The sequence below is a fragment of the Patiria miniata genome, unplaced genomic scaffold, assembly GCF_015706575.1.
Source record: "Patiria miniata isolate m_02_andy unplaced genomic scaffold, ASM1570657v1 HiC_scaffold_29, whole genome shotgun sequence".
NCBI lineage: Eukaryota > Metazoa > Echinodermata > Asteroidea > Valvatida > Asterinidae > Patiria > Patiria miniata.
In genome coordinates, this window is record NW_024037068.1 from 11,135,151 (window position 1) to 11,157,165 (window position 22,015).

At 40.0% G+C, this 22,015-nt stretch overlaps 1 protein-coding gene and 2 long non-coding RNA genes across 3 annotated transcripts; 2 read left to right on the forward strand and 1 right to left on the reverse strand.

Annotated features, from left to right (window-relative positions):
* The first annotated feature begins 451 nt into the window (after positions 1 to 451).
* Positions 452 to 874, forward strand: LOC119735161. The gene has a single exon (XM_038208866.1). The coding sequence runs from the start codon at positions 452 to 454 to the stop codon at positions 872 to 874; it is 423 nt and encodes a 140-aa protein (XP_038064794.1).
* Positions 875 to 5,209: 4,335 nt separating this feature from the next.
* On the reverse strand, positions 5,210 to 9,224 carry LOC119736141. The gene is made up of 2 exons (XR_005272281.1): positions 8,323 to 9,224; positions 5,210 to 5,950 (listed from the first exon to the last, which is right to left on the reverse strand). It is a non-coding gene; the product is annotated as an uncharacterized LOC119736141 (long non-coding RNA).
* An 11,181-nt stretch (positions 9,225 to 20,405) lies between these two features.
* Positions 20,406 to 21,595, forward strand: LOC119736306. Its single transcript, XR_005272306.1, has 2 exons — positions 20,406 to 20,585; positions 20,966 to 21,595. It is a non-coding gene; the product is annotated as an uncharacterized LOC119736306 (long non-coding RNA).
* The last annotated feature ends 420 nt before the right edge of the window (positions 21,596 to 22,015 follow it).

The following is a 22,015-nucleotide window of genomic DNA, read 5'->3' on the forward strand; positions in this document are numbered from 1 at the left end:
GTACATTCATTACAATCTACGTGGTCGTGTTTAAAAATAAATCAGGATTGGTCGATGATTGAACTAACATATATCATAAGTAAAATTTCATTTTTTGTACACTCTGTTTTTGAATTGTACAGAAAGGTAATAAAGAAATCAAATTTACAATCAATACTGTGTCGTGATTTTTAACATATAACTATGATTAACACATTAACACTTGTACTAGATTGTCTTACATTGTGTTTATTGAATGAAAAATCAATAAAACCATATAGAGTGCTCGGGCAGTTTCGGGCGTTACAGCGAGTAAGTAATAGGCAGGACTTATTGCGTTGTGGTTGGTCATTTTTTCCAACAAGACAAGCTTCCAGGATCCTCCAATTCTAAATAAAAAAGCCAGATATGAAATGGTGGCTATCTTTTTTTCAAAAATTATCTTTGCTGTAAAGTACAAGTTAGTTAAGAAATGGCTTCACGAAGAGCGAGCTACACGGCTGAGTTCAAGCTTATAGCGGTTAAGTACGCCGAACAACACGGCAATCGGGCAGCTGGGCGGGAGCACGGCGTAGATGAATCCATGGTGCGAAAGTGGAGAAGGAGCAGAACGGCATTGGAAAAAACACCGCGGAACAAGAGGGCCAACCGGATCGGCATAACCAAGTTCCCTGACCTGGAGACACAGTTGGCACAGTTTGTCAAAGATCGGAGAAACGGTGGGAGGGCCGTAACCACTGTAATGATTAGACGGCAGGCCAGGCACTTTGCCAAGGAGCGGGGTTTGGTGGACTTTGTCGGTGGCCCGAGTTGGTGCCATCGCTTCATGAAACGGGCTGGTCTTTCCGCACTACCGTGGGGCAGAAAACTCCAGATGACTGGGAGGAGAAAATGACCAGCTTCAACCTCTTCACCGACCGCCATATCAAGCGACTTAATCTCAGCGATGACAAGATCATCAACATAGACGAGGTGCCGATGACTTTCGACGCCCCGATGACACGGACAGCAACCACCAAAGGTGACAAGACGGTCACCATCACAACAACTGGCCACGAAAAGACCAGTTTCACGGCGGTACTGGCCTGCACTGCCAGCGGGAAGAAGTTGAAGCCGATGCTCATCTTCAAACGGGTGACCCTCCCAAAGGAGAAGCTGCCATCCGGTGTTGTCATCATGTGCAACAAGAAAGGTAAGTTTTTATTAATCCGAATTTATCATAATTCACAAGTGTAAATGAAACTCATTTTTGGATGACGAAGTGCTTTATCTCCCGATCCCCAAAACAATCAGTTTTTATTAATGACAAGTTTATCGTCCGTTGTATTATATTGTTTTATTGCCAAAACATTGGCGCTTGAAATTTTGTTCTCCCCAAAACAATCTTTTTTTTTATTTCTTTCCTTCTCTTTATTTAACGTCATTTTTGGATTTTTTTCTTTATGCAGGGTGGATGAACACCGATGTCATGCAGCATTGGGTCGAGCGCTGCTTCAAGTCAAGACCAGCAGCGTTGACACCATCCTGGCAGTCATTCCCGGCGGAATGACGAAGAAGCTGCAGCCACTGAACATCAGCGTCAACAAGGTGTTCAAGAGCCACATCCGGGAAGAGTGGGAGGAGTGGATGTCCCAAGGAATCCACTCCTACACTGAGACGGGGAGGAAGACATCGCGGAGGAAGAGACAGCCGATCGTCGGGCAACAGACCTCGACGACGAGTTGCTGGCTATGTTTCATAGCGACAGCGAGGATGATGACTTTGACGGCTTTCCAGACGTCTAGACAAACAAGAAAAACCAACCGGCTCTTTTCATAGCCACCACATCATCAATGAAGAGATTGATATCGTGCTGTCTGAATAAAGTAACAAATAAAAAGTTCAACGGGTCAAAAAAGGTTTCCCAAATCATAAGAAAAGTCCCAACAAATCCAGAAACATAAGTCTTATCATAATATCCTAAGTCTATAGTACACCAAGTAAGCAATTTTCTTCATATATTTCAACCAATTAAAGATTTTATATTATTGATTTTAAGACAAGTTTGCTAATGTTTGTTCGAAGTTGGGTGAAGAGTGGCGTGCATAAAATTGGGACAACAAAATTCAACAGATAATAAGCTCATAATGTACATTTCCTCATAGATGGTCGAACTCTCCCCTGGCAGCCAGGTTTATGTCTACAGCATGAACGTTACTGCTGCCAAGAAGAAGAAGAGCCCTTCCAAAATGGCCTGCTCACTTCTCAATGCTTTTTTTACGAATGGTGAGCTGGCCGAGAAGGGTAGCTTGGTCGAAGTTGATAAGAAAGTCGTTGATGCCATTGTTGGTAAGTAACAGTTGTTTTGTTCTTCATGTGGTACATGTACGTACATATACTCATCTCTAAAGTTCAAATCTCTAAAGTTCTTTGGCGGGCATATAGCAGGCACGCAACTTTTCCTCAGATCCGCTGATTTCCTTGTTTTGCATTTCTCGTGAATGCCATTACAAATTGAAAAACACTGTACAAAGTCTTGTGTGGTTCGGAATTTCCCCGTTTTTCCCTAAATTCCCAGTTGCACGCCCGATATAGGTTTACTTTGTAAACTGCAACTGAGGCTTCATGCTTGTTTCGCACATGAAAATGCATTTACATTAACTTGAAATCTGTTTTGGTTTTCCATGTACCCAAATATTCTGATTTTTATCTTTAATGCAGTTTCCCACAAAGTCCATTCAAAACCAATATTTGTTACTACTTGAGAAATTATTCACTATTTTGTTAAGTTATACAGGAATACATAGCAATCCCACATAATCCTGAACTGCGGTGCTATGCGGTATGGGCACTCGTGTAAACCCATTATGCACACCCCTCCAAACATTCAACAAACAGGCTGTTAGTGACTCTTTTCCAAACACATAGATAATACATTGCAGTTAAGTAAGATTTGAGGCTTTGCATGGTGGAGATACTAAATAATGACAGGTTTGCGGAAACACCATGTGCGAATAATTTCTCATCTAAGAGAATGGTTCTGAAAAGAACCAGAGGTATAAACTGGACGTTCCGGTCAGTATGCTCTGACCGTCTTCAGGAGGGTGCCTAAACTCTAAGAAAGTGAATACTTTCTTAGTGTTTTCACTTATTGCAGATTTCACCCTGAAAACCTCACCAGAGTCGCCATCATCACCTGCTTCAATAAGACAGGTATTGAGGTCTAAGGTATGTGGCTTGAAGTTCAGGGTTCAGAAGATTTAGATTTGTTATGAGTACACTTCTGGTGATGTTTACAACAAATGTGAAGTGTTCTGGCAAGATGAGACGAAACTGGGCACATAACAGGCCGTATTGGAGAAAAATGCCAAAAATTAAGGGGGTGATTTAATTTTGGTTCAATTTCAGATTAACCGATATTTGCAAGCATGCAACTTTTCCTCGGATCAGCTGATTTCCTCTTTTTTTACTTCCCATGTGTGCCATTGAAAATAGAAAAACACTGTACACAGACTGGGAAAAATTTGAATTTCCGCTTTTTTTGTGATTTCCCAGTTGCATGCCTGTATTTGTAATCTTTGATATTTTTAAAGATAAGTACAAAAATCTTGGATTTAGTGTATTTTAGGGAGAATACAAATGGCATCTTTCATTTCTACAAATACAAAACTCAAACATTCTAGGCCTTTTTCTCAGCATTTTACTGTTTTGACATGTCGAAAAAAGCGAACTTTAAACAGACAAAACTTGTCAATGGAATGTCCTATTGGGGTGCAACAAAAGGTATTGTAAGGAAGATTGTATTGTCGGTAATCGTTATCTTTAGGGCACCTCTATTTTTAAGAGTTCTGTTCAAAACTGACTTTTGCAGATGACTGTCCAGTACCAAAGTGACTTTTGCAGGCTAAAGCAGTCTTTTTTCCTGCAGATAAACTCATGTTATTAGTTGTCATTTTGAAAGCACTTTCAAAGAAAATATGATTTTCCTACCGTTTTTGCAGTTCGCCATCTTGCTTTTTAAATATATTTTCTGTTTGTCATCGTCGTCTTTAACCCCTCATAAATCAAAGCCCTGCCCTCTTTCTACAAAATTTAACCTGCTGATTTTCAAGGTGTCATTGCCAACTTTTCAAATGTGTCAAGAAACATCAGAATGTCACTTTTGAGTGTCATTTAGTCAGCTGTTTTGGTGACTCTTTTAACCTTATATAGGGACAGGGTCCTAAAAGTAAGGATTACCGTATACCTAATGCCTGCAAACCCATGCACATTTCGACATCTGCCCAGTTCTGTCTCATTTTGCCAGAACGCCTCACAAACATGAAAGCCAAACCCGTTATTGCCCGGCCTGGTTGAATCATTGTAATCTCAATCAAACTTTCAGTAGCAATTTGTGTATTATAGTTTACAGATTAAATATATTCTCCTTTCATTTATAGCTTGAGTTTCTCTCAGCACCTGTTCAAAAAATATATTTCCTTGAAGAAAAATATAGGAATTTTGCTGTATGGGATTATTTCCGCAGCTTGTCATCAAATGTGTACATCATATTCCCACATACTTTGCACCTCAATATACTTTGTTTTATGAATGCAGTCTCACCAGGATTTTTTTTATGTAAACTGATGGTCAATCAAGTTATGTTTTGGTCTGGGATTTTTTTAGGCATGCATGGTTCAATTGTCAATAGAACAATTACGGATACCTTTAAAAACGTTGCATATACTTGCCTGCAAAATATATACATGTACATTGTCAATTGAGAGATAAAAATAAAATGCTCATATTTTTTTAGTTTCAAAAAAAAAAAAATCCACAGTTTCTTGGAGATTTTATGCAATATTTTATTGATATTATATAACCACAAACTTGCCTACTGCACATTGTTTATACTCTCTGATGGCCAATGTGTCTGTGACAATTACACTTAATTGTTATCCTTCGCCAAAATGGCCTTCCTCAAGAAGCACCCAGACACTATCACGGACTGGCAGACAGTCAACGAAGAAGTCTACCGCGCACGCTTCGACGCTCCCTGCAGTGTTAAGATCACACATAACATCCAAGCAGCCGTAGTCGCACATGAAGATCTGCCTGAAGACTACTTCAGAGTTGGCTGAACTGTTCTAGAACTGCCACTAACAAGAACGGGTCCTACTAAAATACGTAACCGACATCAACAAGCCTCAACGGTCGTCAACAAGTTTAAACAAAATTTGTACATTCTTTTGCTTAACTAAGACAATTGTCGGCATATCCAATACAGTAAACTATATTTAAAAACTTGCTTTATTTAACGCGAAATAGAAAACAAATTTATCAATTAGTTTTGGCTGCCATGTTGTTTACGAATAGCTAAGCCCTACTACGCATGCGAAAAATGTACAGACCCATACTACGCATGCGCGATTTGTACAACGACATCCAAACAAAATAGCTGCCAACACAACTCGACTAATATGTCGTAAATTACGCGTTAAAAAAACCCCAATTTTTACAATAATTTCAACTTTAATTGATTTGCGAAACATGTTCTTTATTGTCTTTAACACGTACAACTACTTTTCATGTTTAAAAGAAAAAACAACATTTATTTTCCTAATTAACGACCGTTGTTGCGCTTGTTCGAGCTTGTTGACGCACTTCAGTGAAACCCACAAAAACCTATTCGTCTTGCCACCGCACATATTTTCCTCGCTTCGATAGCCCAACAAACAGGTATAATACTAATGAAACGTCGCTCTCACCATGCCAAAAACGTATGCATAATCTCATTACTTAGTGTAAATACAATAACATAGATATCTACTTTTCTTCACGTTTGTTCTTCACTTTGTGACTACTATACTCGCATACATATTCATTTGACATTCGGTTTTTATGTGCGCTATACTTTGTTATATTTTTATGTTTACCTCACTCAATACATGTATATATTTCCCTTAATCAGTGCCTTTGTTTCCCTCAAAGCTTAGCTAAATACCTCTTTAACCTTTAGATAGTTAGTTCATACTTTTATATTTTCCCTTAATACTATTGCTTATTCTAAATACCGTCCTTTGTTATTTATATTACAAACAATTAATGCGCCATAGAATCATTCCTGATACTTGACTTCAGTTCCTCAATAACTAGGTGCAATAACAGCAGATACATCTTAACCTGTTTTGCTAATGCTTTCATTGTGGCAGTGATTTTGTTTTAACTATTTTTAAGAGTTCTGTTCAAAACTGACTTTTGCAGATGACTGTCCAGTACCAAAGTGACTTTTGCAGGCTAAAGCAGTCTTTTTTCCTGCAGATAAACTCATGTTATTAGTTGTCATTTTGAAAGCACTTTCAAAGAAAATATGATTTTCCTACCGTTTTTGCAGTTCGCCATCTTGCTTTTTAAATATATTTTCTGTTTGTCATCGTCGTCTTTAACCCCTCATAAATCAAAGCCCTGCCCTCTTTCTACAAAATTTAACCTGCTGATTTTCAAGGTGTCATTGCCAACTTTTCAAATGTGTCAAGAAACATCAGAATGTCACTTTTGAGTGTCATTTAGTCAGCTGTTTTGGTGACTCTTTTAACCTTATATAGGGACAGGGTCCTAAAAGTAAGGATTACCGTATACCTAATACCTGCAAACCCATGCACATTTCGACATCTGCCCAGTTCTGTCTCATTTTGCCAGAACGCCTCACAAACATGAAAGCCAAACCCGTTATTGCCCGGCCTGGTTGAATCATTGTAATCTCAATCAAACTTTCAGTAGCAATTTGTGTATTATAGTTTACAGATTAAATATATTCTCCTTTCATTTATAGCTTGAGTTTCTCTCAGCACCTGTTCAAAAAATATATTTCCTTGAAGAAAAATATAGGAATTTTGCTGTATGGGATTATTTCCGCAGCTTGTCATCAAATGTGTACATCATATTCCCACATACTTTGCACCTCAATATACTTTGTTTTATGAATGCAGTCTCACCAGGATTTTTTTTATGTAAACTGATGGTCAATCAAGTTATGTTTTGGTCTGGGATTTTTTTAGGCATGCATGGTTCAATTGTCAATAGAACAATTACGGATACCTTTAAAAACGTTGCATATACTTGCCTGCAAAATATATACATGTACATTGTCAATTGAGAGATAAAAATAAAATGCTCATATTTTTTTAGTTTCAAAAAAAAAAAAATCCACAGTTTCTTGGAGATTTTATGCAATATTTTATTGATATTATATAACCACAAACTTGCCTACTGCACATTGTTTATACTCTCTGATGGCCAATGTGTCTGTGACAATTACACTTAATTGTTATCCTTCGCCAAAATGGCCTTCCTCAAGAAGCACCCAGACACTATCACGGACTGGCAGACAGTCAACGAAGAAGTCTACCGCGCACGCTTCGACGCTCCCTGCAGTGTTAAGATCACACATAACATCCAAGCAGCCGTAGTCGCACATGAAGATCTGCCTGAAGACTACTTCAGAGTTGGCTGAACTGTTCTAGAACTGCCACTAACAAGAACGGGTCCTACTAAAATACGTAACCGACATCAACAAGCCTCAACGGTCGTCAACAAGTTTAAACAAAATTTGTACATTCTTTTGCTTAACTAAGACAATTGTCGGCATATCCAATACAGTAAACTATATTTAAAAACTTGCTTTATTTAACGCGAAATAGAAAACAAATTTATCAATTAGTTTTGGCTGCCATGTTGTTTACGAATAGCTAAGCCCTACTACGCATGCGAAAAATGTACAGACCCATACTACGCATGCGCGATTTGTACAACGACATCCAAACAAAATAGCTGCCAACACAACTCGACTAATATGTCGTAAATTACGCGTTAAAAAAACCCCAATTTTTACAATAATTTCAACTTTAATTGATTTGCGAAACATGTTCTTTATTGTCTTTAACACGTACAACTACTTTTCATGTTTAAAAGAAAAAACAACATTTATTTTCCTAATTAACGACCGTTGTTGCGCTTGTTCGAGCTTGTTGACGCACTTCAGTGAAACCCACAAAAACCTATTCGTCTTGCCACCGCACATATTTTCCTCGCTTCGATAGCCCAACAAACAGGTATAATACTAATGAAACGTCGCTCTCACCATGCCAAAAACGTATGCATAATCTCATTACTTAATGTAAATACAATAACATAGATATCTACTTTTCTTCACGTTTGTTCTTCACTTTGTGACTTCTATACTCGCATACATATTCATTTGACATTCGGTTTTTATGTGCACTATACTTTGTAATATTTTTATGTTTACCTCATTCAATACATGTATATATTTCCCTTAATCAGTGCCTTTGTTTCCCTCAAAGCTTAGCTAAATACCTCTTTAACCTTTAGATAGTTAGTAGTTTTTTCATACTTTTATATTTTCCCTTAATTATATTGCTTATTCTAAATACCGTCCTTTGTTATTTATATTACAAACAATTAATGCGCCATAGAATCATTCCTGATACTTGACTTCAGTTCCTCAATAACTAGGTGCAATAACAGCAGATACATCTTAACCTGTTTTGCTAATGCTTTCATTGTGGCAGTGATTTTGTTTTAACTATATTTAGTTTAAAGTAGTGTGCATGAATGCAAGTAGCCAGAAAAAAAACGTATAATGTTTGTGTGTTTTTGACATTAATCTTCATATATTTCTCTTCCATTTTTTAACTTTGTTTGAACTAGCTTTAATTTTGATCATGTACGACCAGGCCTTCTTCAAAAGGTATGAAAGAATGAAATATTTCTTCTGGAAAAATGTTAACGGCCTTTTAAGTAAGGAAGCTGCAGCTCCTAAAATAAGGGCTATGCGATGCACCGGTACAAGCTAGCTAGCATGGACAATAATATGGACAATGTTGGTTTGCAATATTACGTTTCCTTTGCAAGTTTCAGCTGTTATTCCAGATTGAGTAATGTGTGGCACACATGTAAAGGAATAAATAGTGCCATTCATTTGTGGTTTATACTAAACGGTGTCTTCTGATATAACTACATTTAAACGTTCTGATATAAATGTAAAAAAGTATGACAAAAAATGTTGCTTTTACTTGTATTGTGTCATCGAACCTTGTTTGTACATTAGATAAAAGCGCAGAGTTGGAGAAATCATGAAAATACCGCTAACAGCAAGGTCAGTTTCAGCAATTTAATTTTCAAATTCCAGTGGATATGCAAACTTATGGTTGTTTTAAGCTGATGGTCAGCCTGCCCCCCCCCCTGAAAAAACATGTGGTAGATTTTTTATTCGAGCTAGCATATCATGTTTTTTTTTAAAATAGCTTTTCTATTTTAAAAAAAAAAGCATTGTATTTTTTGGAAAAAGCACATCCGATGCTGATAAAATCCAGCATATAGCGTCTGGCCTATTAAATCGCTAGCAAAGAAATAAGTAGTGCCATATTGCTATTCATTCATGGTTCATACTAAAAAGTGTCTTTTGATATGAATAAATTTAAACGTTCTGATATAGAAAAGTAGAACAATGTTGGTTTATTTGTGTTGTGTTATCGAACCTTGTTTGTACACTAGATAAAAGTGCAGAGTTGCAGGAAGTGGATATATGCATTAGAGTGGATATATGCATATTTAGGGTTGTTTTAAGCTGCAGCTTGATCATGTTGATCATGGTCAGCCCCCGCCCGGCGCCCATCTGTCGATTCTAGCTAGCATAGCATCCTATTTTTGTAAAATAGCATACCCTAGCTATGTTAATAAAAAATCCCATTCCAGCATAGCATCCTATTTTGTAAAAATAGTATCCTATTCTATCATAGCATTCTATTTTTTAAAAATAGTATCCTATTCTAAAAAAATTGAAACCTATTTTACCTCTATTTAAAAAAAAATATATTCTTTGTCCTGTATTTTTAAAAAAGCTATTCTTTGTCCATGCTATTTTTCGTCTATTTTCCAGGGTGTCGAAATACAATGGAAAAAAATAGATTTAAAAAAAAAGCAATTGTGAATAGGAAAAAAAAAAAAAAAATTCTCTCTATTTTGTTTCGACCTGGGATATGCTGTTCGTACCACCCCATCACGTGCACCCTCTGATAAGACATTTTCCTCCAAGGAGGAATATGCCATCAGATAGAAGTTAAGTGGCAACTCAAAAACAAAAAGGCATGTGAAAAACATGAACAAATGATCAGTTGTCTGGAACAAATGTCATGCAAAAATACCACAAGCACAGTTATGGAATACTCAACAGATTAGGTGAAATTACAAAATAGGGGATGGGGGTTTCTCATTGAACGGAACGACAAGGCATACATTTTTATTCATATTGTGGAGAGAACTGTACAGAATCATTTATATGTTCAGAACCATTTACATCAGATACACGGCTGGATATGTGCCCTCCAGTCGACCAGCAATTTGCTTGCGCCGCGACGGAAGTGTTGGCATCAAGCAGAAGAGTAATGCCCAGGTCACAAAACTGAGAAATCGTGTGACTCTCTTGAAACAAGTGGCATCCCGACACAAAATAATTGCAACCATGCTTGCAATATTCCAGCAATCAACATACTAGTTTGGCTACTCTACTAACTGGTATTGTGTACTGTCATGACCCCTGACCCGCGTTACATTCAGACTGAACTACTCATGCAGTGTATACATTTTTCTCACTGTTCACAATTTGTTATATGTGCATAGCTCTACAATGGGGTGTGTATTGCAGTGTTGAATAAATAGTGCTCTCCAGTGCCGAGCCGAGAAATCAAGAATAAACCAGGTTATCACAGTTCATTACAAATTGGCGACGAGGATAGTTGATTTACCATGGCTGCCTTGATACGTTGAAAGATTGGGACATTATTTTGTCCCCAACGATGTCAAGACTGCAGCAAAGAAACATGCTTTGATGATTGCACTGATAAATGCAGGACCATTTTGCTACGTCATCTTTGCTGTGATGTCTGTGCAGCACTCTGCAAGTGTGGGAAACCTGCCTGCCCAGACAGATGCCATGCTCGATGCTCTCTATATACTCATGAAAGCCAGCACAGTGCAAACAGCAATCAGGATTGGTTAGTGATGAAAAGAAATCTGTCCTTCTGTTGTTTCAGCAGTGCAAACACACCATTACGAATCAAAATATTTTTAACTGATGATTAAGTCCTACCGGTACCCTTGGCATTTAGGACAAGGAAGGCCTTGAGCAATGCCACGGATGGATATTTGACTGACACCTTTTCTGACCTAGCCAAGTCCCCTCCAAAAAAAAACAATCACTGGCTCCTCTGATCCCCTGAAGGTCTGTGCATGCCCGCACGAGCAGAGTTATACACACTCAAGCAGTTCCCTCCCAGCAACCAGCCAACAAACAAAGGCTTGATCGGCCATATTGTCCAGGCAACCATGTTCCCAGACAGCATACTTGGAGGCAGTGTGTCACCAAACTCCAACTCGGGATGGAAACAAACATAAACATGCCCCAGTCAGACAAAGGCAAGTATGATGCTGAATAAGGCTGATGATCTAGCTTGGCCTCAAAATGTCTCATGACCATGCAGATCGGCTTCTTGATTTCAGACACGGACCTTCAAGGCACATGATGAGCATGAGATGCTAATTAAACTAAGGCTCATGTCATGCTATATGAAGCAGGAGTTCCTGGTTCATTTTAATGCAAGTGCTTTGAAGCAATTAAAGCTTGACGAGCCCACCAAGTATCTCTCCAGTAGAGATGTTTTTGCTGGTTCGGAAGTGGCAAAGATTGCCAAGGCAAGAGCCTCAAAGAACCAGACTGTTAGGACATTCCTGGAAGCCAACACATTTTTGTCTAACTCAAGTCACTGTTTGAGCAAAAGATGCTCTGTAGTTTAACTACAGAGCATCTGCTGCTCAAACAAGTACAGAAATTCCTTAGCAATGCAGCCATACACTTTATTTTGCACAAAATAGCGATAATGTGTAAACAATTATGCAATTGATTACAAATAATACCGAACACAAGTTGCACTTTTGTATACATGCATGTTGAGTGTGGACATTGAAGAATTGCAACATTCTTGCTACTTTGCATCAGCAATTGTCTGTGTTTGTGTTGCATTTTCTGTGAATTCAAGACAAGCAAGCTTCAACGTACTGTGGATGTTAGAACAGATGGTGCAAGTTCAGACTTAAAGTGTCTTTAAGTCTGAAAATATACTTTTTCAAGTTTCCAAAGAGTCCCAGAAGGTGCAATAAATGGGTTAATTTTGTGAAGAATACAAGGAGTGATTTTGTCAAACCGACCAAGTGGTCGTTCATCTGCAGTGTGCACTTCACTACGGGTTGTCGTGATGTGACATCAACCATGAAGGCCACACTTGGCCTGAAGACCAATGTCAGATATGCAAAGATGCCGTGCCTAGTGTGAAGCCGGCAAGCTAGTACAGTGGAGCGACACTTTTAGACTCAGATATGAATTGCATCTTGCAATGTGTTGTATGAAGGATTTCACCAAACTTTGCTTCAAGACATGAATGGTCAGACGGGGAAACAAGGCAACTAATCACGATAATGGGCAGGTATGAAGCCAAACTGAAGGAGTCCAAATTCAAAAAACCCATGTGGGAAAAAAAATAGAAAAAGAAATAGGTATTCCCTCAGATAAGTGCGAGGACAAGGTGAAAAGCCTAAAAAGGTCCTATAGAAACTATGTACAGGCTTCTTCAAGGACAGGCAATTCGCCCAGCCATTTCAAATGGGCGAAGGAAATGAAGCCCCTGATGTGTAAGGACCCGAGAGTAAGGCCAACATATACTTGCGACAGTGAGCTTAATGTGCTCAGCAACCTGGATGATTCTGAAGACGGTGTAGTAGCACTAATCCTACACCAAGGAACAGAAAATCAAAGAGCCACGGGTTAATGCATCAACAATTGACTCAAATGACAAACCACATGTAAGGAAGGGACCACCAATTCAGACAGTGCAATCTGTCCACGAGGACATAGTCCACGGGCCACCAGTCTTCTTCTGGTGTGGGTGCCGCACCTTTTGCAATAAATGGCAGGACAACCTACGGCGGGACTATAGGCAGCATCATCTGGACAGCATGGCAGAGTATAGCGAGAAGAGGGGCCAGACAGGAAAACAGCGGGAAGGAGTCTGCATGCCAGTGTCCATCAGCAGGGGGCTGTGCTATAATTTAAAGAAATAAATGATGGCAAGGAAAAAAAAGGAACAAGAAAAAAGCAAAGAAAAGAAGAAAGATTATGTAGCAAACCTTGTGCGTTGTGGGATCCCGAATGCACCCAAACGTGGCCACGCACGATCGAGGATCCTGCTGATGTGGTGCCAATGACTGTGCCAGCAGTCCTACATGTGCATTCTCCTCAAGTACGAGATGAACTGCATCACGGCAACAACATGAACAATGTGTCAAGGCCTAGTAACACTGGTAGTCCTGGGGGTGATGAGTAAGGTATTACTTCTCACACGGAGGCATAGTGGGATTTATGTAGAGGCGAGTGACCGCCTTGTACCACTGTTCAAGATAAGTAAGGGCGCATCCTTTCGCTTTCACGTTCCTCCCAGTACCAAAGACAAGCAAGATTTGGTCAGGGCAATATGTGGATTTGCCACCACTGTACAACGATACCGCACATGCAGTATTTTCACGGTCTGAGCCGTCAAATCTAACATTTGCAATGGAAGGGGACAACTTGGTCCTCAAAAATCCTAGCCCATCCCGAAACCGGATCAACTCATTCAAGGTTTGGCAATCCGCCTTTCATACGTTCATGACCATTTATCGGGAAAAACACATCCATCGATACGCACAACTTCTGAAATATTGTGAAATAGTTTGCATGGCGTAAACCCAGTTTACGACGGAACACTGACTTATTTCACAGAATATTGACATCTTACAAAGACATGCCGTACAAGAAGAGTACAGCGGTTCGACGACCTGGGGAAGATGCAGGTTGAGCCCCTCAGCCGAAGAGGTCTGACCAGAGCCACCAGCTTGTCGTGGAGGAGGGCGATGCCGAATGCACCCCAACCCGGCCCCGGAGGAGGATCTTGCTGAGGTGGTCCCAATGACCCAGCCAGCAATCCTGGATGTGCATCCTCCTCAAGTACAAGATGAATTGCATCACGGCAACATGAACAATAACACCGTTTCTTACTCTGAGTCAAGGCCTAGTATTATCACTGGTAGTCCTTGGGGTGGTGAGTAAGGTCTCACACTGAGGCAATTCCACTTAGTGGAATTCATGTAGAGGTGAGTGACTGCCCTGTGCCATGTTTCAGATAGGTAAGTGCGCATCCTTGGGCTTTCATGTTCCTCAGAGTAACAAAGACAAGATTTGGTCCGGGGAATATATATTTACACGAATATCATTAATTTGGTCAGAGGAATATGTATTTAAACGAATATCATTAATTGTGTAAATATTTTACGACTAATTTGTCAGGCCTGGGCATACGGATGTAAAAAAGAAGAAGCAGTGAATTAAAGGAATAAATGATGGCAAGTTAAAGGGAAAAAAAGGAAGAAAGATGGTTATGAAGCAAACCTTGTTACACGGGACAGTATTTGAAAAAAAATTTAACTGTTGTATTTAAACGAACATCATTAATTTTGTAAATATTTTGCACCTCATTTGTCAGGCCTGGGCATACTGATGTAAAGAAAGAAGAAGCAATGAGTTAAAGGAATAAATGATTTCAAGTTAAAAAAGAAGGTATGTATGAGAAAGAAGGTTACATAGCGAACTGATGGTGCCGCAGTGTTTAAGTCTTCAGGATATTCAGTTTGGCCAGTTCATTTTTCAAGACATGAACTATCTCCAAGAGAGAAAAACACCCATACCCTCCTTGCAAGGTTTTGCCTTGATGTCAAGGACCCAGTCACGAGTTTGTTTTTACACCCATTTGTAGAAGATGCTACTGTGTTGGCCCATGAAGGTATATTCAGTGGGCATCTCCTCAAGGAGAAGCGATTGTAAGCAAGTTCATACCACTAATTGCATCCGTTGATTCTGTGGCATGGCCGCTGTTACAGAATATGGTTCAGTTTAATGGCATGGACACCGATGATGCCAGGGCCAACGTACGCAGGCCCTGCCGCACCATTAGATGGACTGCCACTGGTTCAGGGAGGCCTGTAGCTCTTGTGAATAAGACTCCAATGATGCTGACGCAGTTGCTGCCGCACCATTAGATGGACTGCCACCGGTTCAGGGAGGCCTACCCAGTACTGCTGCACCACCCGTAGCTCCCAATCCTCAGGTCATTTCCGTTAGTTGTCCCACTTCCTCAAAGGTCATCACTTCACTTCCTATGGCAGTTACTTCTAGTACTAATGTTAGTTGTCAGGCCTAGGCATACAGATGTAAAGAAAGAAGAAGCAGTGAAGAAAAGGAATAAATGATGGCAAGTTTTAAAAAAGGGAAGAAAAAAGAGCGAATATTATAACTATGATATCCGAAAAACATGTTAATGAATTGAGTAAATTGTATTAATTTGATGACAAGATGGAAAGTATAATGTATTAAATTTGTCAAATTGTGCAGATCTTGAGATACTCAAAAAGTCAAAATGACTAAATTGGCAGAAAGTAAATATTTAAATATTGGTATTTTTGCTTTTTCCTAACTTTACGAGTGGAGATATAATTTTTCTTTCTTTATTTTCAAATGCTTTAAGACAGCGGATTCCGGGGAGATACACAAAGGGCCTAGAGGGCCAAGGTGGCAGAAATCTATTGTAATTAATAGAAATTATTATGATACATGACATAAAGAGAGTTCCCCATCTACTTCCTGACAACACGGGAGTGTGTATCTTCGGGGTGTAATGTGAGGCCATCCCCCAGTAGGTCAATTACCTGATCAACGAGCGTATGTGTGTCTCTTTGGGCTCAACATCAGTGATCTCTATGATACACCATTTCTTATACTCCTGGGGCCTTGGTGAGGAATCAGCCGACCTCCACTGTGACAATTGTTCAGGCCAAAATGTAGACAAATTCATGTTGTTGTACATGTCCTGGCGAGTGCTTCATGGCCGCCACAAGAAAATAACACTGAACTTTATGCCATCCGGACATACCAAGTTTGGGTGAACCCTCCGTTCTTCTGCAGCTGTTTCAGTGGCTGTGGCGGATTCTTCGTCACAGAATCAGTTCACGAATTGAAGAAGTCTTCTTCTGTGCTAACATGGTATGATGTTCTGCTGTGGCTTGCCCAATGTATGAGTGTACAAGTGACAGATCTCCCCACTGCAAAATCTCTCCGGAAACAGTGGGAACCCATGCATGTCAAGAGACGGGACCTGATGAAGAGATTCCACCGTAGCCCAGAACTTTTACATACATGGGAGGAAACGGCATACAGTTCCCCAGTCAAAACCACTAGGGCCTAGATCAACAGCAACAACTTCACAAAGTGATATAGAGGCACTACGATCCGCCAATGAAAGTCTGGCACGTGACTGGGAGAAAAAGTGTCACCACATAAATTAACAGTTGTAGGGAGGCCTTGGTGAGGAATCAGCCAACCTCCACTGTGACAATTGTTCAGGCCAAAATGTAAAACAAATTCATGTTGTTGTACACGTCCTGGCGAGTGCTTCGTGGCCGCCACAAGAAAATAACACTGAACTTTATGCCATCCGGACATACCAAGTTTGGGTGAACCCTCCGTTCTTCTGCAGCTGTTTCAGTGTCTGTGGCGGATTCTTCGTCACAGAATCAGTTCACGAATTGAAGAAGTCTTCTTCTGTGCTAACATGGGATGATGTTCTGCTGTGGCTTGCCCAATGTATGAGTGTACAAGATACAGATCTCCCCACTGCAAAATCTCTCCGGAAACAGTGGGAACCCATGCATGTCAAGAGACGGGACCTGATGAAGAGATTCCACCGTAGCCCAGAACTTTTACATACATGGGAGGAAACGGCATACACAGTTCTCCAGTCAAAACCACTAGGGCCTCGATCAACAGCAACAACTTCACAAAGTAATATGGAGGTACTACAACCCGCCAATGAAAGTCTGGCACGTGATCTGGGAGAAAAGTGTCACCACATAAATTAACAGCTGTAGGGAGGCCTTGGTGAGGAATCAGCCAACCTCCGCTGTGACAATTGTTCGGGCCAAAATGTAAAACAAATTCATGTTGTTGTACATGTCCTGGCGAGTGCTTCATGGCCGCCACAAGAAAATAACACTGAACTTCATGCCATCCGGACATACCAAGTTTGGGTGAACTCTCTGTTTTTCTGCAGCTGTTTCAGTGTCTGTGGCGGATTCTTCGTCACAGAATCAGTTCACGAATTGAAGAAGTCTTCTTCTGTGCTAACATGGGATGATGTTCTGCTGTGGCTTGCCCAATGTATGAGTGTACAAGTGACAGATCTCCCCACTGCAAAATCTCTCCGGAAACAGTGGGAAACCATGCATGTCAAGAGATGGGACCTGATGAAGAGATTCCACCGTAGCCCAGAACTTTTACACACATGGGAGGAAACGGCATACACAGTTCCCCAGTCAAAACCACTAGGGCCTAGATCAACAACTTCACAAAGTGATATGGAGGCACTACAACCCGCCAATGAAAGTCTGGCTCGTGAACTGGGAGAAAAAGTGTCACCACAAAAATTAAAAGTTGTAGGGAGGCCTTGGTGGGGAATCAGCCAACCTCCACTGTGACAATTGTTCGGGCCAAAATGTAAAACAAATTCATGTTGTGCATGTCCTGGCGACTGCTGCATGGCTGCCAAAAGAAAATAACACTGAACTTTATGCCATCCGGACATACCAAGTTTGCGTCGGACTAGAGTTTCGGGCTGTTTAGGAGAGCTTGGGAACACTGTCATTATGAAAACATGTGGTACTATTACTAGCATACTACGAGAGGTGAAGAAAAGGGTGAACCCTCTGTTGTTCTGCAGCTGTTTCAATGGCTGTGGCGGATTCTTCGTCACAGAATCAGTGAGGGTATGAAGGAGTTAGCTGATGCCTTCAAGGATTATGTAAAGGATAGCCTCAGACCTATCATATTCCTTAAATTTCCAGGGACAGTTGGATTTCTTATAGGGCAGCATGTCAAAGCAAGTAGCCATTCACGTATGTGAAAACAGTGGGAAGTGTTTTAACTCTTACTCTTAGACATTCATAACTATAAATGATGCCTGGTATACATGTACATGTACATGTGGGCAGCTTTTGGATGACATTCTTGATGGCCCCAATAAAACAAACTTTGATTTACGCCTTCCCTGCAAACGGCATGAGCTGAAAACTGACGAGAGGTAAATAATAGTATTGTCAAGCTTAAAAGGCAGGGGCATCAGTAGGATTTTTTTTCTTCTGAAATTCAAAGGAAACCGTATTCGATATAAATTCTAAAAGAAACAGAAGGGCAAAGTAGAGAAGGTTATAGCAAAACTGAATAAAAGTGACTCTACACAGGTTCTGGTATCCGTAATCGGAGACTTCAAACACAAGGAAGAAGTGGATCAAGCTAGCGGACACAAGTGGACACTGGTAGAAAGTAGTTGATGAGTACGAGACAGAAGAGCTTGCTGAGAACAGTGAAGATGAGAAAAAGATTGAAAATCAGGTATCAAGTCAGCGGCAGCTAAGCAGAAATCAAAACCAGCAAAGTTACTGAACAGAAGGATGGCCCCATATAAGAAGCGTGCTCCGGAAATGCATCCTAACCCAGCTACTTCTAGTATATGGGTCATTTAATCTTTGTCGCTATCAACAGTACAATTGATTCTCGGGTACTGGCACAAGTGGACTGCGCCCATCTGACTTGTGTTTTGCATGTGTGGTAAATGGTAAAACCGGTTACTGGCAGCGCAACTGCATAAGTTACAGTTCATTCTCCAAGACAGGGGAACACCAAGGAAATTAATTAGAGGCAGAAGCAATGGACAGAGTGCAGGTAAGCACATACATGTATATGCGATTAAGCGAAACGAGTCCTTTGTCGACCCTGGTCAATTTTTTTTTTTTACAGATTTGTAAAGAGCACAATCTCAGCATTACTGCTGTCAAAACTGCATGCTGGTACCATCTTTAGTTAAAAAACTATGGAAGTTGGAATCTCAAGAGATGTGATATGAAGTGGCCCTACATGTATTGTGGCCTGAATCTCCAAATGAAAGTTCCCGACAAATGACTCATTTTGCTTGATTGCATCACATATAAGTTCAGTTTAAAAATTGCATCGGCAATGGTACATGTAAGTGTGATATGAATCGTATCCATGAATGCCTGAATGAGTGTACAGAACCAGAATCGTGTGACTAGTATCGTAATTATGGATATTTAGCACGTTGTTGACATTGCAGCCTTTATAAGACTGCATGAAATAGTAATTGATGTTTTGCATTGTAGATTTACAGGCTGAAACGTACGATAACAGTTTTGGCAGAATGCAAGGATGACATTCTGATCAAGACATTGAAAGAGAGGCGATACGTTTACCAGCACCCGATTTCACGAAACTCTTCGTAACTTATGATGCATCGCAGCGATGCGACACGTCGCATCTCTACGATGCGTCGCAGCTGCGACATGTCCTGCGATCCATTTCACTAAACACGCCGTAAGTGCGCAGCGCCGTAGGTGTATTTATAGCACAACTCGGTGACTGTTGTATGTCTTTAGTCAGCGTACAGTAAATAGTCGTTTGATATTCAACAAACAGTCGTCGGATCTCAGCTTGAAATTTGTTAAAACAAAACAAATGGCGGCCGTGCGATGCAATTTTGAAGGAAAACAAGCTCTCATTGGACTGTATAGCTACTTTGAAATTTCAACTCTAAATATTCTGATCTAAATCATAATTATTCAATGAATTTTCTATTTACAACTTTACACACATTGCCTCGGTATTATAATCTCGTTAATGTATTGTTTGTGGCATAAAACTGGCTTAGAAATTACTCTTCTTATTTTGCGATGACCACTAGACACGTCGTAACTTGCGACGTGTTTTAAGCTGTTGTCAAGGAACTTATGACGCGTTCAACACATCGCAACTTGGGTGAAATGGAAGATACGACGCGTTGCGAGTTGCGACGTGTTACACCTCGTAAATTGAGTTGCGACGCATCACAGCGCTTCGTGAAATCGGGTGCAGGACTGGACTGATCACAGAACAGGACTGTGGAACACCGGTACTGGAAAGCCCAAATGCAAGACCCAGAGTAGGGCATTGTATTGCAATCTTGTGTCATGCAAATTAAGTAATTTCCTGGCGTGCATGAGTGCCTGGCTGGATTGCCCTAGGTTTTTGTTTCTTTAGGTGTGGCTCAGTAGCCAAGATGAGTTCATGAAGTGAACATATCATGTATGTACATGTGTGTGCTATACTGGTCAGGCAGCCATATAGTGGCAATTTTGTGCTGTTACCTTTGGTGAGTTAATAATATACTTTACTTAGTTTAATCAGTTAATATAGATGTAGCCCGTGCGGTACGCTGAAGTGCGCCCTCAAGCGGTTATGAGACGCGCGTGTACTGTAACCATGGAAGGCGCCATGTTCGCACATGTTTTGGCGAAATTCCCGCAGTGAAATGCCAAGATTCTTGCTAAAAGTCAACTGTTAGTTTGACATTGATTGAAATCCTACAGCTTGTGGCTCTCAGGTGAGAATAAGTGAAGGGTAATGGGATGATTATAACATTTGGGGTGATTTTTGATGATAAGTTGTGTTGATAATTGATGTTGAAATTAACGTTACAGAAACAAATGTGAATTGTTTAAATCGGGAGCCAGTTTTAATGAATCTAGAAGAAATAATTGATTTGTGACCAATATACCTTTCTGTAATGAAACCTCACATACTGGGATGATTCAAATTAAGTGGCATGTTGAGTTATGTTAGAAATTGAACAAGTTTAAAGTGTATTGATGCTAGAAGTTGGGTGGATTATTTGATCTACCGTCTGCTTTGACCCCTTAATTGCCTTGTGAAGAGACACAAGCCTTTGTTAAGGTACATATTTTGCCTTTCTTTTACTCTCAGGTGTACCCTGATATTTTGGGGATTAACATTGATCCGTATTTTTGCTGCCTGGACAGTCACAGTCTGGAACTCTGCTCCACATCTTGAGTGGATCAAGCCGTTGGTGACTGGACTGGCCACATGTGAGTTTACACATGTTACATCTTCACAAGGACAGGAATTACATGTATGCTGTCTGCATAAGGTGAACTACCGTGGGAGCATCCCTCACATCAGTCTATCTCCAAGCAGGAGGGATCTTGTGAAGAAACCGTTTACTGTGTAGCGTATACAGTGACGTTGAACTGTGGTTTCGCCGGAACTCCACGAAGTGAAGTGAACTGAACTGACTAGTCAATCAACATTTTTGGATTGGGACTTGATAGCCTTAGAGTGACATCAAGAGTCTCAAATATCCTTGTTAGAATATATTTAGGGCCCTAATATTGTCTGTATACCGGTATTTTGTTTTTGTCAGAAAGATAAATGAGTGTTTATTTCATAAAGTGTCATTGTTGACCTAAACATTTACATGTAGGCCTACTTAAAGTTTTTTTCTTGATTATCATCATCAGCGCTGGTGTTATAGATTTTGATGTAGAGTTCTGACCGAGTTTTCAAATTAAAGATTTTCTAGTTCAGTATAATTTATAGACTAAGTAGTAGTTTCTTCATTTGTCTGACCCAAGGTGTGTTGACCCCAATGTGGTCCAAGTGGCTTACATAGATATCATTCTTGTTCTCTATATTTAATATTGTTATTGATAGAAGTTTGACAGATATTTCAGGAATAATTGTGCTAGCCATAATGTGTGTGTACTTCAGGAGCTCATTATAATTTGTTTGTGCAAACTGATTTGTCCACAGAAATAGATCTTTTCTGGATTTGATTTTATTCTGATATAATTGGTCATTCAATTAATTCATCTTTCTCACCCTATGAAATTAGGATTAATTAGAGTGCATTTTATTTCATCCAATCTTTCTTTCTTGGCCATGCATGTACATACTGTATTCTGAAAGGCAATTTATGGTTATTTATTTCTTCGCCTAATGTTACGCAATATTTAG